The sequence below is a fragment of the Talpa occidentalis genome, unplaced genomic scaffold (genome assembly GCF_014898055.3).
Source record: "Talpa occidentalis isolate TD23 unplaced genomic scaffold, MPIMG_talOcc4v2.1, whole genome shotgun sequence".
Taxonomy (NCBI): domain Eukaryota; kingdom Metazoa; phylum Chordata; class Mammalia; order Eulipotyphla; family Talpidae; genus Talpa; species Talpa occidentalis.
The window spans coordinates 78,880,306-78,895,962 of NW_026555331.1; the positions used below are offsets into that span (position 1 = coordinate 78,880,306).

At 36.4% G+C, this 15,657-nt stretch overlaps 1 protein-coding gene across 1 annotated transcript in view; it reads right to left on the bottom strand.

Annotated features, from left to right (window-relative positions):
- The window catches only part of POU6F2 (POU class 6 homeobox 2), a 526,248-nt gene extending 520,631 nt beyond the window's left edge, over positions 1–5,617 (bottom strand). The window contains exon 1 of the mRNA XM_037507267.1: positions 5,468–5,617. Within this exon, the coding sequence (XP_037363164.1) occupies positions 5,468–5,572 (105 nt within the window). The 5' untranslated portion in view covers positions 5,573–5,617. The remainder of the gene's footprint in view (positions 1–5,467) is intronic.
- Between the last annotated feature and the right edge of the window lie 10,040 nt (positions 5,618–15,657).

Below are 15,657 nucleotides of genomic sequence, written 5' to 3' on the forward strand. Positions count from 1 at the left end.
TTGAGCCTCATTTTTTTTTCTTTTTCTGATTGTTAGAAAAATGCTCCTGGAGAGATTAAGGCTACTGCTCATCCAGAATCCGTACCAAGTATCAAGAGCTATCTCTGTTTTTCTTCACATCATGGGAGTTTTAAAACTAGTGATAAAATAAAAAGTTATTTTCTAAAACCAGCCCACTTACAAAATAAAGTGCTTTAAAACCTGAAGAGTTGCCTTTAATATAAATAATCAGAAATATTTTCAATTATTTTGCTAGTATTTACATACAATGGTTTTATATTTAGGAGATGAGGTAGCCCTGAAATAACAATAATATAATTGTTTATAGATAGGGTAAAGAAAATAACACAAAAACAGAGCAAACCAAGAAGGAAGTTATCAAATAAAAATTAGGCAATCTTCACCATAATTCGCTCACATTGTAGAACTGAGAAGAACAAGAAAATAATAGAAAGAAAAATGAATCTTACTGAAATGTAATGACTGTCTCTCAGACACCCTTATTCAATCTAAGATTCAGAAGAAATGTGTAAAAAGCGAAATTGGTGCAAATTTTGGTTACAATTTTAGACCAGCTAGAGACAATATGAACCAACAGAGCAATTTTCATGTGATCTCAGAACAAGCTTGACTCAGTAATTTATTTTATTGGACATGGATTTCACCTACCAAAAAAAAAGAGGAAGGCAGAAAAAGAACATAAGAACAGGCTTTAAATTGTATTTAGAACAGCTATTATCTCCTAAGTAAAAGTCTGACCACAAAATACAAATAACTTACAAGCTGTATAATTTTGACTTTTTGTTAATGTTCAAATTATAACCAATATTTGTTTGTATATTTTTCTTCAAGCCTGATCTTTTTATATTTGCACTGTACTTCAAAATTTTACTTTCCATTCAATCATATGTTTAAAAGTGACAGTTTATATCACAATGCAATTGAAAAGTGGAGTTTTTCAATATTTGAAAATATGTTAGTTAAATTCTAATTTTGGTAAACAATAGAGATGAAAATAGAAAGATGTTTTTAAACTGTGTGACAAAATGCAGTTTACAAGGCAAAGAAATGGTCAATGAAAAAATGTTTTCTTTCACTCACCTCCAGAACAAGTACTAGAGATTTTATAAATAGGAAACATGTCACATTCAGACAATCATATAAATTTATACTTTAGGTGTTTCAGCCACCTCTCCCCATAGTCTGGAGATATGAACCCAGAAGTTTTAAATTCTTAGGCATTGAATATGATGCTTTAATAATATATAAAGAAAGTTTCATTAACTGACCTTAGAAAAGAAAATTTAGTTTCAAGAACAGAATTAGTGTTTTGGTTATTTAGTTAACATTTAGTTACTGTTAATATTATTTCAAATATCATTACTATATTGATAAATTTCCTTTTAATGGAAAAAAAACTGGGTTTACAATTTAAATACCTGAATTTGTTGAAATATGTCAAATTCAAAATAAATGGGTATCAATGAGTGTATTCTAAATAAGCAGATTATTCTTAGAGTCAATTATCTTTTGGAATCGAGGAGGGAAAAGCAGACCCACGTAAAAATTTGTTTTGGTACTAGAACAACAAAATTTTGTGTGTGTTTTAAAATCTTCTTATGAGAAAACAGGTACTGAGATAATGTGAAGCCAAACGTGCAAGTTACCTGTACCTCCCTTCTGAGCCATTAGCACACACACTGAACATTTTCTCAACAACTATATTTGCTTTCTAATGTGCTACTTCCAAGCACTTTAAGTTGTCTAAATCTGCCTTGGAAAAAAAGACCCATTTTACTGGTAAGGAAAATTGCACTTCTCATGCTATTAAAACTGGCTCCTTTCCTCTTCTACTGGTACTTTAGCAATGCCAACTGACCATGTACTCATAAGCACTTTTATTCAGCTGTGTTCTCCCCTTCCGAGCAAACTCTTATATATGCTTGCTAAATATTTTTATCTGATTTTGCTCATCTGTTGTTTTTATTAACAACTAATTTAATATCTTCTGTCCTGTAATATTTGCAGAAGTCAGTACATAGAAATATACAGCCAGCCCAGACCCTCAGGCCTTTGCATCAAGATGGCAGACTGGCCAACTGTCCTCTAGGGACAGCCATGCCAGAAGGAGGATTGGACACAGTGACCTGTCTGCATGAGATGAGGGGGAAAAAAAAAGAGAGAGAGCTCTGTAATACTGATGAACTAATCTGTCACTCACAAGCTCAGGTCTGCAAAAAAGAAAAGATGAAGTAAACATTTAATGACCTGGAGAGGGGGCAATTTGAGTCTTTATTTTTAAATGATATTCAAACCCATGACTCAGAACCTGCTTAACGGTTTACTTTGAATTGATTTAAAAATCATCTGAAGGTAACAATCCATCCTGCGGTGCAAAGGGTTAGGAAGCTTGCTAAAGATAACTATCAAAAATCTGGTTTGATTTCCAAAAATAGTATGAATGAACCAAGTCTCTTGTTCTTGATATACTAAAAGGGGAGTTTATTCCTAAGTACTAGAGTGCTTAATTGCTTGCTTGGGGGAGAAAAAATCCTGGGGGAAAGGTATATATGAGCAATATCTGCTCCATGAAGCCAGTATACTCTCCTGAGCTGGATCATGGCTAACAACACAGAGAAGTCTACTCTTCCCCTCCAGTGGAAGCAACTGAGTATTTGATACTCAAGGAGGATGAATAAACCTAGAGATTACATTTCATGGAAATATTTCATTATTCTGAATGGAAAACATGATTGAAAACTGGTTATTTGCTCCTTCGACCCAAAGCCATTTAGGAACAGAATTCAGGACGGGGAGAAAAAAGGACAAAAATAATTATCATTTCAGTGTCATTAGATAAGGAACACACACAAACATTTGCATTATCAAATGGGACCGTTCACTTCTGCTGAGTAGGTATAAGATGATACCAAAATCAAGATCTGAAAAACAAACTATCCCTTTCTAGTTCTGAGTGACTATACAGCAATAAAAAAAAAAAAAATCATGGTTTTTTCCCTCATTTTTTGAAGTCTGTCATTTGAGTCAATATTCTTATCTGTGCTGTAACAATTAAAAGGAAATTATTTTGAATATGTATGCCAGCTTTCTTTTTATATCTATAGGTTCAATTTAGGTATTCTGATTTGTATGGCATTCATATGGGACAGTATTTTCATTCTTTCAGAATACTTAGTATTTCAGTTTCAAAAACAGCACTTTAGTTTGTATGTTTTCAGTACAGAAAATTTTACAAACCTTCACAAAAATTGCTTTTACAATTTACTAAGTTGACATCATATCTGAGTTTTTCTTAACAAATAATTTGTGAGAATGAAATCTTCAGAAAACATGTAGCTACTTAGCTATAACTATTCACAAAGTATTCATTACAAATCATTAATAAGTATAGTTCCTGGACATACTGAGCCTTAAAAATTAGAGTACACACAAAATGCAGAACTATTTAATAATAACAACCAAGTTTAAATCTTGACATATGAAAAGTCTGATATCTGTAAAATGTAGCCTGATTCCTTTTAAAAAAGTAGACACTTGAACCTATTAGAAGTATTTATCTTTGCAACTATTTCCAATAACCACAATTGAATTGCAAATTAGAAATACCTCTCCTATTTTTCCCCAAGCTTTCTTTTCCCAACCAAAGGAAATGTATACGATAGGAAATTTAATTTCTTAGTAGGGACTGAAACACTGATTTTACACAGTATTAAGCCATACTACGATATTCAGAATGGAGAACATGCTTGCAACCTAAGTAAAGTTTTATTAAACAGGACCAGATAGTTATCAGGAACTCAAGTAATAGTTATTCCCAAAGAGGTCATCTATTTGAACAAGAATTTGTTTAATTCCTTGTACCAAAATTATTTTAGTTCTATTTTAAATAGTTACTTGCTCACCGGTGAACATTTGCACTGAAATGGGTATTAATAGCATATAAAATCAGTCTTTACATTTTTTTCTATTGATAAATTATGTCAGAGACTTCTACTTTATATACATATGTGTGTATAAAAAAAACAACTTGAAAGTTTTAAAAAATATTATTCTCTTGAAGCAGAGATCTGCTTTTAAAGAAGCATGAGCCTGTGGAAACATAGTCTTATATACCTGACATTTTCATCTAAAAATACATTATGAAGCATGCTAGTGTTAATAAACTATGTGCTTTCAGAAACATAAAGTGCTTGCTGTAATTTTGTTGAAGAGAATAAAATGGTATATTTTGCCCCATATTATTAACATACAACAAACAAATTCTGTCATCACTCTACCAGCTAATCTTGATTGGAAAGTGTGCAAAAAACCACAAACTTTTAGGAGTTTATCAATATTCATAACCATATGCTGATTTATGAGTGAACAGTTCATAAGTAAGCACAGATAAGTTAGAGAAATTTTGGTCAAAAATACATTACCAAAAAAAAAAGGAAAAAAAAACACATATATCTCCTATTTTCCTCACCCCACCCCCATCATAGGCAGAAAAATCACCCTCCTCTGCAGTAGGATACTCTCATTTCTTTCACCACTTCAGTAATTTGAAGGCAAATGAAAATACAATGATCCTTTTTGCTTCTGATTTAGCTCACAATGCAAACATTTACACACAAACATAAACTACCGACTTAACAGAAAGCACCAAACAGAAAAAAGCAAGACTCACTGACCCATTTGGAAGACAAAGACGACAGAACAGGAAAGCTCTAAAAATCAGCTTGTGAGGCCTCTGAGAGATATTCTTCTGGCATTTCATCACAGCAGCCCCAGACCAGTTCACCTCCCTGGATACAGGGAGGAGGAACTAAATAGAGCTGTTTATTAAAGCTGTTGTGCTGGATTGCATTAGGAAGCGCGAGCAGACCACCTGGACCTTTCAGATTGTGGCAGTGTTTAATTTGCAGCCTGCCCCTCTGCAGCAGCTAACACCACTACTACATTTACCAGGCTCAATCACACATTATCTGGCTAAGAAGTAAAGGCACATGTATTTATCTGGTTATATTTTCCATAGAGAGAGAATACAGTAGAAATAAAAATACTGAACAGAAAAATGGTAACTATTACCTAGGAAACATAACACTTTATTCTTTTCTCACACTTTATTTCTTCCAGAGATCCTGATCTCAACAGAAAATAAATTTGGAAAAACAGATTCTTAAATAATCAGACCAAATTATAAATTAAATTTGTTCTTTGATTTTTGTTGTTGTTGTTGTTGTTGCTGTTTTAGTTTTTGTTTGTAAGCATTGCATTGAAGTTTTCAGCTGAGGTTTCCTGGCTGGATTTAATAGGTGCCTCTTGCCTTTCGCACTTTCAGCACTACGCTGGCAGGTAGCTGAAGATACAGATAGAAAGATGGTACTGTAAATATGAGTTATGTGAATCATATGGTGAGACCCTTGTGGAAAAAAGGGGAGTTGAGAAATGGCTGACTCCATACCTGACCAATTACAGCTTGCATGGTCCCCGTGTCCTGCTGGGCTGAGAGATCGCAATCCATCATATGTTGTCTTTGAAAAGGAGAATGGGGGTTTCTGGCATGCATCTGTCAATCAACTTCTGCACTCACAACCATCACCAAAAGCAAGGGGAAAAAAAGTCAAGCTGCTCCACCAAATAGGATGAAACTGTCATGTGACCTCCGGCAGACACGCACACACACATTCACTACCTCCATAGAGCGTAAGAATTTTCTGTAGATATGAAATGACATTGACAAATATCCAATACCAAGTAAATAAAGTGAGACAACAGCTATTCACCAAAGACAAAACATCGGCTGTAATCTTCTGCTAAAGGTTTAACAAACCTTTGAGGATTTCTGAAAACCTCTTCTTAAAACAAAACAAAATTAACTATTTCATGTGATAATTGAGACACTGCTATTACACTATTATATAATTTTTGCAATTATAATTCATTACCTTATTTCTCTTAAACTATCCCAATGCTTTTATTTATTTAGAGAAATTTTATTCTCTAAATAACCTTTGACAATGTGGAGTAATCTCTGCAGTTTTATATAACATCACCTTTATAGAAAAGCGTGAAATGTTAACCATCAAATAACACAGATACCTTGATATTTGTTGCTTGGAAATGGATAGATACAATCATTTGTGTAAACTGTGATGACCACTCTAATATAAAATATTCAAAGTGTGTAAATAGTAGTCACTAAACTTTTCATCTTTTAAAAGGTTAAGGAATGATTTACTTGCAGCTCATCTAAACTGATAAAACATGATAACAAATATTTCAGCTTTTTTTTTCATCTAACATCTAATTTAAGCTTTTTGATTCCACACCTTATAGGACAGGTTGTTTATGTAGTCATGTCACCTATTGTAAGGAAATATAACCTCATGGTAGTTTTAACCCTTTCAGCATTAAGATCAGAACCTAACTTAAGACAACCCCACAGATACCACAAAGTTGCTCTAGAAAAATCCAAAACAATAAATAATACCTATTAAATTAGTGGCTTTGTGGAGTTACTAATGTTTGCATTTATCCACAGTTTTAACTTCATTAGTGGGTGTGCCCTAACTTTAAAAAAAAAATACTGGAAAATTACTGGAAAAGTGTTCTTAAAGAACACTTTTTCAATGCTCAAAACTAATGATAAGCTTGAGAGGCAGAAAAGTTAACAGAAATAGTTAATGAAGAAAGTATATTATTATGTATAACATTTTGTTGTATTATAGCATTGTTTGAAAATTAATTCATGCAAGATTTATACAATAGTTTTCAACATTTTTAAAGAAAGCATTAAGAGGAAAGAAGAAAGTCTCAGACTTCTCTTTAAGAGTTGCCCCATGAGAGAGAGAGAGAGAGAGAGAGAGAGAGAGGAGAGAGTCATCCCCAAACAAAAAGAAACCGTGTAGCCCTCCTGGGAAGTGACGATTCGAAAGATCCTCCTAAACACAATTAAAACGCACGATTCGCGATGAAACACCGCCCGTGCTCCTCTGCAGTCACCCCAGATCGGGACGCTGCTTGTGCGTCCGTCACCCCCTCTGGCCCTGGAGGGGAGAGAGGGACGGGCTCCTAGTCAGAAAATGCGGGCCGGGCGGCCGTGGTAAGCGGAGATGGCTGAGCCAAACTTGTCGGGTGTCTACCGGCTGGAAGAGGGCAGTGGGGCGCTATTGCACCTGGCGTCGACTTCCTGGGACCCTGCCGGGCAGATACTAGACAGGCGCAGCGTGTGGCGGGACCAAGGAAAGTTGTGGCGCGTGGCTGAGCTAGGGGCCTCCACCTGGCTCCCAACCCTTAGCATCCCCGGCGGAGCCTCCCTCCGGGGCAACCGGAGCCCCCAGTGCTCCCTGCCCATGCCAGCTGGAGCCCAGACTGGGGCCCTCTGCTGCGATCCTGGGGTTGAGCTGCCTCGCGGCCCATGGGCAACACAGTCCAGATGTCCACTCACTACCACCTCACTGCAGGACCAACCCCTCCCTGGGATCTAAAATTCCTGGGCACCTCCCCTGGGATGGGGTGTGGAGATGAGGGGTGCAGGCTGAAGAAGGAAGCCAAAGACCTCCTTTTGAGTTCTGTCCTCCAAATTACGGTCGTCCGATTTGGCATAGAGACACTGATTGCTTTCACTAAGATTGTTTACATGACCATCTGGCCTATATTAATTCCAGTCATTACTAACCAACAATGATGGAGCCTTGGCTGCCAGGCGCTCTGTCAGCTACTTGACATCACATTAGTTCACTAACTCTCATAAAAATTCTTAAGGCAGGTACAATTATTTCATTTTATAGGTGAATTTGAAAAAAAATTATTTCATTTCACAGGTAACTATTCAAGATTAACAGGTTCATGATTTACACTTACTCTGAATTTTTGAAAATGGAGCTCTTCATATGAAATCTGAGAGTCAGGCAATACTCAGGACAATGATTGCCATGTATACAGCACAGACTCATTCAGCAATTATTTATGGAGCCTGTGCTATGTGCCAGGTACTGTATTAAGTGCTAGGGAAAAAAAAGCAAACAGACACAATTCCTCAAGGATCTTACATTTCAGTGATTTGGATATTGCCCAATAATCACAGAAATGTAAATTTTAAAACTTACGCTGAGAGATATGAAGATAATATAAGGATAATATGAGAATTTATATCAAAGGGATCCATCTAGTGTTGGATGTGTCTATGAGCAAAGGGGAATCATCAAACCCTTCCAAAGCAATGGACTTAAAATAAACTGATAGATCCCTGAGCCTGGCACTGTTCCAGCCATTTGACATTATGTTATGCTAGAAAAAATGTTGAAGAAATCAGAATGGGGTGGGTGGAATAAACACTTTCTGTGGGTGAAATACGCAAAAGGTGGGAAGGATATGCTTAGTAAGCTCAAAGGAAGCCTTGCACTTTTGTGGAGCACATATAGAAAAGGAGAGTGAGGCTGAAGGCAAAGATTAGAGAGTACAGTGTCTCTCAGGTTGCACCAAAGAGTCTTTACTTTTCAGTAGCACTGCAAAGCCACTGTGATTTTTTTTTTTTTTCAGACTGTAGTTCTTTGTTTCTAATGGAGGACTTCTGTGAAATAGCTTGCTTTGCCCTAGAGGGTACATATTTTACATAAATGCCATCATTATATAGATGGTCTCACTGACACACACACCTAGGATTTCCTTTGGCTCTTCACTTGGAGTCTTTTATCTATTTTTTTTTTTTCTTGGCTTTTGATTTTTTTTTTTTTTTTAGTTGGCTTCCATTTTTATTTTTGGGCAGTTTGCAAATCATTAGTTTCATCAATTGACAATTTAAAGTATTGTTTTTACCTTTTTTTTTTTTTTTTTTTTTTTGTCTCTGGTGCCACTGTGAATATGTTAATCAGAGCAGCTTCACTTTGAAATTTTGAAAGATGTCCCTAGCTAGAGTAAAAAGTTAGGAGTGGGACAGTGGATTTGGTGAGATAGCTAGGTGTAGGATGGTGGTAACTGGTGACACAAGGGAAGTGGATGATTTTTCCAAGAGGTATAATTCATAGAACACGGTGGTAGACTGATAGTGAAACTTGAAGAAAGGGAGGTGTTTTTTCTGGTCACAGAAAATATAAGTTGGCGATCCCCAACCAGGAAGACCAGGTTGGGGAAGGGTGACAGGTATCAAAATTTTGGTTTGAGACTTATTTTCACTACAGTTCTCAGGGAAAGAATGATTATCTCTTTTACAGTTGAAAAATCTAAGGGACTAACAGATGGAGCAACTTGCTCAGGGAAGGCAATAATAGCAGGGCAGCTTCATCTAAGGGAAAATCCAGGTTTTTGACCCCTGTGTTAGATTGCTTCTAAACAAGTTGGTAGTTCTGCACTTGTCTAGTTGATTCTAATTTTCCTTCCAGGAGAGGCCAAGGGAAAACTAATGACCAGAACCATTCTTAAAAGTCCCCATGATTAAAAGGCCCCAGATGGCAGGAATCAAAATGTATCGCACATTAATAAGGAAGTTTAGTTGGGATCCTAAGTCCTTTCTGGAAAAAAAAATGGAAGGATTTATCTCCAGGAGTAGCAGGGCAATAGCAGGAAGGATGTAAATAAAGATAAAAACAAAGTAGTTTTGAATTATTCAATTAGCAACTTATATATCAATTATGGTCTTAGGTATCAATTATGGTAGTAGCATCTCCTGCTAGGACCTCTTAAGTAACATAGAAAATCAAACACCTGGTTCCTGATATTCAAAGATTCATAACCTAGTGAGAAACATCTACACATGTAAATGCCTTCAATACAGCACAAATTGCTTTTATAAAAAATACAGTGCATATGGTGCCGCAGACCTCTCCTGTCTTGCCAGCTGCTCCCTTCAGCAGTGTGTTTTGGTCCTTCTGCGTGTTCTGCTCCCTTCTCCATCTCTGGTGAATCCTCTCACCCTCTCACACCTCTGGCCTATACCCAAGTGCTTGTATAAATAAATAAATATTTTTTTAAAAAAAATACAGTGCATGAACAGTTTATCTGTGAGGTATATTTGGTTTTGTCTAGTAAAAGATGCTTATTTTGAGGCACCATAATGCACAGATTTGTGTTAAAATCTACCCCATTCCCTACAACGGAGTGTGTCCTGGAAAAAGTGGCAAATTCTTAACATGATAAGTTTATCATAACTCCTGCTGGCACTCTGAGGGTTTAGAGAGATGACGTTTATGAGAGCTTATTGAGTTATACTATTGAGGTACCCAGTAAATGTTATATGGAAGGGCTATAGAGAGGCAGGAAAGAAGGATTCTGCTGGAGAACTGAGGAAGACCTCTTGAAGAATTTGGGAAAAATTTTGATTTGCTATATAAGCAGGGGGAGTCTATTCAGAGTAAAGGGACTAACATAAGCAAATTTGTGGGCAGACACTTTTTAAGGTCAGAGCAGTGGAAAACAAATGGAGAAAGGTAGAAAGTATTTCAACTAGTTTTTACTTCCACTTCCTTCCACAACAGAAAAAAATCCCTTAAGTAAATATTCACCACTACCATCACCTCTTCTGCTTTCCCTAGTCTACCAGTTCCATAAAATTATCCTTTTTCAAACCTTCTGAAGCTGCCTCTTTGCATTTCAGAAAATTCCAGATTTTCTGATCAAACAAATATGCAGTTTACCCAACAATGACCATTGTACATCCACATCAGACCCAGTCCCCCACATCTCAGGATAAGGATGGCTTTAATTCCTTAATCATTAAACCACAAAAGATGCTGAGCAATGAATACCACACAGGGAGCCAAGACACAGTGAAGGTTCTAGTCACCTTTATTGTTCAATAAACCCTTCGCGATCTTAAGGTGAAAAGAGATAATATAGCTTCATGCCTTTAGAATACAAAAACCGAAAGAAGAAAATGTTGAACAGGTTACTAAGAGGAATCCATTCTTACTTAGGCTTTGTAAATTTCTACTTATGCTATCTCAACGTGTAGGTTTACTCTGATTCTACACTACCTGCCCTTTCTCTCCCTTGGGACTTGTCCTTTCTCTGACTTACTGGTTATCCCTTTGTTTTACTTTTTCCAATTCTCTACTATTCTACTTTCATTCCTCCACTTCCAGGCCTCTATAACACTAATGTCGCTACACCTCCAACTAGTTTATTTTCCCTCAAATCTCTGACTCTGTTCTTCTTACATGTCTACATGACTTTCAACTTTCTTCCTGGAACATGCATGATGGCAACACATTCTCTAGAGAATGGCTACACCTGTAGCTGTAGCATGATTTTTAAGGCTACTGCTGGACGCAGGTAACAGATGAGGAGAAAGCTTCCTGAGAATAGATATAGGCAGTCATAACTTCAGTTGCTTCCCTTCCTGTGGTCTTTGGTTTGTTCCCCTTTGACTCATCTCCTGCCCTCTATTCAAGGTCAATTTTCCTAGAATTTCACTTAGTACCATGAGCCTCTGGAATGATTCATCATAATCTTGCTCTGTATCCCCATCAATACCACATTTTTGAGGATGCTTCCAAGTTTTATAGATCATTTCTCTGGAATGGTCTCTTTAACCACCATCAGTTTCCTTAAATAGTATTTCTTGGAATGTGCTTTCACAGATCCTTGAGCAGTATAAATGATATGTACTCTGGGATCTTTTGTGATGGTTATTTTCTAGAGAAATTGAGTACAGAGCAGCATAAAATCAGAGTAATTATTTTACGAAGATAACAGAGAAGGGAGGAAACTGGTACAGAGGGCCCAGAACCTGCAGAATTGAGAAAACTTGGTAACTCTGACCCAGGAATCATTGGACAAAGATCTACAGTTTACTTTTCTTCTACAACACAGCTTGGGAGCGTTGTTTTTTTCTCCCTTCAGAGACAGTGACAAGATTCGGCCTCTCAATAAAGAGTTGAGAAGTTCAAGAGCCTGTTTACACTGGGCCAGAATAGTCTGGGAACATATGTTATCAACACTCTTATTTTGTCATCCTTTCTACCAGGTAACTGTATCCTGGATAAAGCCAGGAAAAAAAAAAAAAAAAAAAAGCGCAGGATGCTAATTGCCCCTTAATTTCCACTTGTCCTTTTCATGAAAGGCTTTGGTTACAGTTACGCATTTTGGCTTTCCATTATATATTTCTTTTGCTTGATTATCCTTATATTTCTTTTGCTTGATTATTCATTCCAATGCCCTGGGGAAAGGCATTGGAATGGTCCGGGGTTTTACTGTATTATCAGTAGTTTTGGTGTCCGAGCCCAAATACTAACACATAACTTCTCATAAAAATTCTCCATGGTGGTATAAGAACATACTCTACCTCCTTACAGTACGACTACCCTGGGAGAATTTCCCCCTATTTATTTCATGCTATTGTTCCACAATCTTGAACTTAAATATCACTGTCCTCTTATTTCTCATATCAGTCGATTCACCGCACTTAAACTTACTTTCACTCTTTCAAAGGCAAATTTTTTTCATTCATATATATATTTATTTATCATTCATATAACATTGGTTTACAACACTATGTGATTCAGAGGCATAGGTTAACAACTCTTCAAATGCATATCACCAAGCCACACCCATCACGACTGCACAGTTCTCTCACCATAGTTCGTTCAGCCCTTCCCTTACATTGTTTCCCCCTCCCTCTCCCTATCTAAGAGCCTCAATTCCACATACAAGTGAAACCATCCTGTATTTGTCTTTCTTCTCCTGATTTATTTAGCTTAGAATTATCCTTTCCAGGTCCATCCATGTTTTTGCAACTGGCAAGAGCTCATCTTTATTCAAAGCTGAGTAGTATTCCTTTGAGGAGAGTACAATGGAATATTTTCAAGAATTCTTGGTAAATGATATTATAGAAAATAATATGAAAATATAAAAAATAAAACGCAGATGCATGAATGGCTCAAAATTTCTTCTTGTAAGCCAGACATTACTGAAATTTGCAAAAATGGAAAATAATGTCACTTTTCTCACTGGTGATCTTATTTGGGGAAAATACAGTTGTTTTCAAAAAAAGCATTTATGTTTTTATGTAATTATAGAAGTGACTTAAAAATAAATATATTCAAAAGTTTCTTGATTACAATTTTTATTATAGTAAATATTGATAAATATAACCCACAAATACAAAAGCTTTTGGGGTTGTTAAATAATGTCAAGAGGGCTTGACAATAGTGTAAATAGTGTCAAGAGGGCTTAAAACCAAAAAGTTTGAGAAATTCATGCAAAACATAGTATTTACTAATGTCATGTGCTGTCCCAGACCCTTCCTATATATTAGTGCATTCAATTCTCATACTGGCCTTAAAAAGTAGATAGTTCTTTATCTTGATTTATAAATATGATGCTGATTGCAGTATTTTATTTGATTATTATAAATGCAAAATTTCTTAGGGCTGAACCTACTGAAAACAATGAGTTTATATGTGAATAAGCTGATCTGGGCAATACCTCTTGGATATCAGTGTCGTAAAAATCATTAAATTAAGACACTTAAAGGTTTTATACAAAACTCATCTGCCAAATCTTATGCCATGTGGGTAACAGATTTACACAGAACAAAAAAGAATAAAATCTGTAATTGTTAATCACCCATTTGTAAAACTATGCTTCAAGTGCTGAACCAAAATAAATAAAAACTTATGCCCATGAAATAGAACTAGATTTCTAGCATGCATATAATTGCTTAATTACCTAGCCAAGCTACTCTCAATTATCCTTTTAGGGGGCATCTTAGTTTTTCAGGAAAATATCTTTGTTAGGAAGGTCTTGGTTAGGAAACTGCTTGGTTAGGAAGGTCTAAAGGTAAGCTGGAAGAAGACAGGGTCACAAGGACATAGTTAACTAAAATGCAATTATATGTCAGGAAAAATAGAAGGAAAGGGAGCCTGAGCATATGGCAGTGGGTAAGAAAATCTCATGCAGTGAATGAGACACTTACAAACAGAACTGGTTACTATTCAATGTTAATTAAACCTGTTGTGGCTATTGTTTTTTCCCCTTGCATCATATATACTCTTAGATTCCCAAATTTTCAGCAAAATCTACTACACACACAAATTCTTGTGTAAGGAGCGTTTAGTTAGAAGGAGGAGCTGAATTCCATATCCGAGTTAATACAACAAACAGAATGAAGAACTATGGAAAATGAGATGCAATGAGTTCAGATAGAGCCTGAAGAAGTGATAGGATGTAAATTAGTATCTATTATCATGGAAGAAATGCAGAACTGACCTCTGACTTTGTTAGACAAGCAGCATATTTGCTGACTCATAAGACTGTAAAGTACAAACTTCGTAGGCTTCAAGTCTGACTTGCTCTCGAGTTTCATCACATCCCATGTCTCTCCATGAGTCTCTATATGAGCATAGGTTTGGTCCAGCCTACTCTCCCTCATCATAGCAAATAACTGCAATAGTTCCAGGTCTACACCACACCACAAAGCACACATCCAGAACAGGAGAGAGACTCTTGCTTTCAAACATCCAAACAAAAATGCAAAGATTCTGATTAGACCCGGATTAGGTCACACACACTCCTCATTGTCTGTGGTCAATATGACAGAATATACTGGATAAATTAGCCTTGGTGTGATCTGCTACAAAAGATAATCGGGTGCTCAGAAAACATATGAATCTAGAAGCAGCAATCAGGAGATTTGGGCAAAAGGAAAATTGGAAAATCAACGACAACAATCTCTGGGAATATACAAGTATTTTGTTAATTCATGAGGCGTGCATGATAAGGAAGGGTAGCAGAAATTTTATCTAAATATCAAAGGTCAGGTTAACTTCAGTTGACTTGATGATTGCTTTGAGTGCACATTTGTTCATGAACGTCCATCACAGTACCTGAATAACATTACATTCTTATAAATCAGAATTCCCTTTTTCTATTTTTCATCTTCTTTTCCCCTATAGAATATACAGCATCTAATTTGAAGTTTAAGTAATAGTCTTGACTTTTTAAGACACTTTTTAAATGACAAAGATTTACAAGTATAATATTAACAAATAAATAAATATTAATTAAATAATCAATCAATGATTTTTTTTAAAGATTTATTTATTCATACAAGCACAGGGTACAGTCAGAAGCACGGGAGGGTGAGAGAATTCACCAAAGCCAGAGCGGGGAGCAGAGCAGGCAGAAGGACCGAAGTACACTGCTGAGGGGAGCAGCGGGAGCGTCAGGAGAGGTCTGCACACCATGTGGGACCCTCGCGGTGGCCGGGGATTGAACCAGCGCTGCAGAGGCTGCGGGCAGCTTCGCAACCCAGCACTCAATCGCTGCGCCACCAGGGGAGGCCCTCAATCAATTATTTTTTAATAAACAGTTTTAAAATGGGAGGCTACCTTGGTAGAGAAATACCTAGATAGTTGTTTACTGTAGCATATATTAAATTGGGGTCCTAATTATAAATAAAGATGATAAAAGACAGCAGCAAAACACTCAAAAAGGATTTCTTTGTTTCACACAGCACATTAGTGAATGAATTCAATTTTACAAATGCTATGGTGTGTACACTAAGAAGTCAATAATACTGGGATCTGTGAGATGGAGTTATGCTGACAGCAAGAAAGAGTATAGAAAAAGACCAGTGAAAACTTACCTTTGTCTGGGCCCATAGTGAAGAAGAAAGGTGATCCACTGATAAGAATGTAGTTTAATCCCAAACAG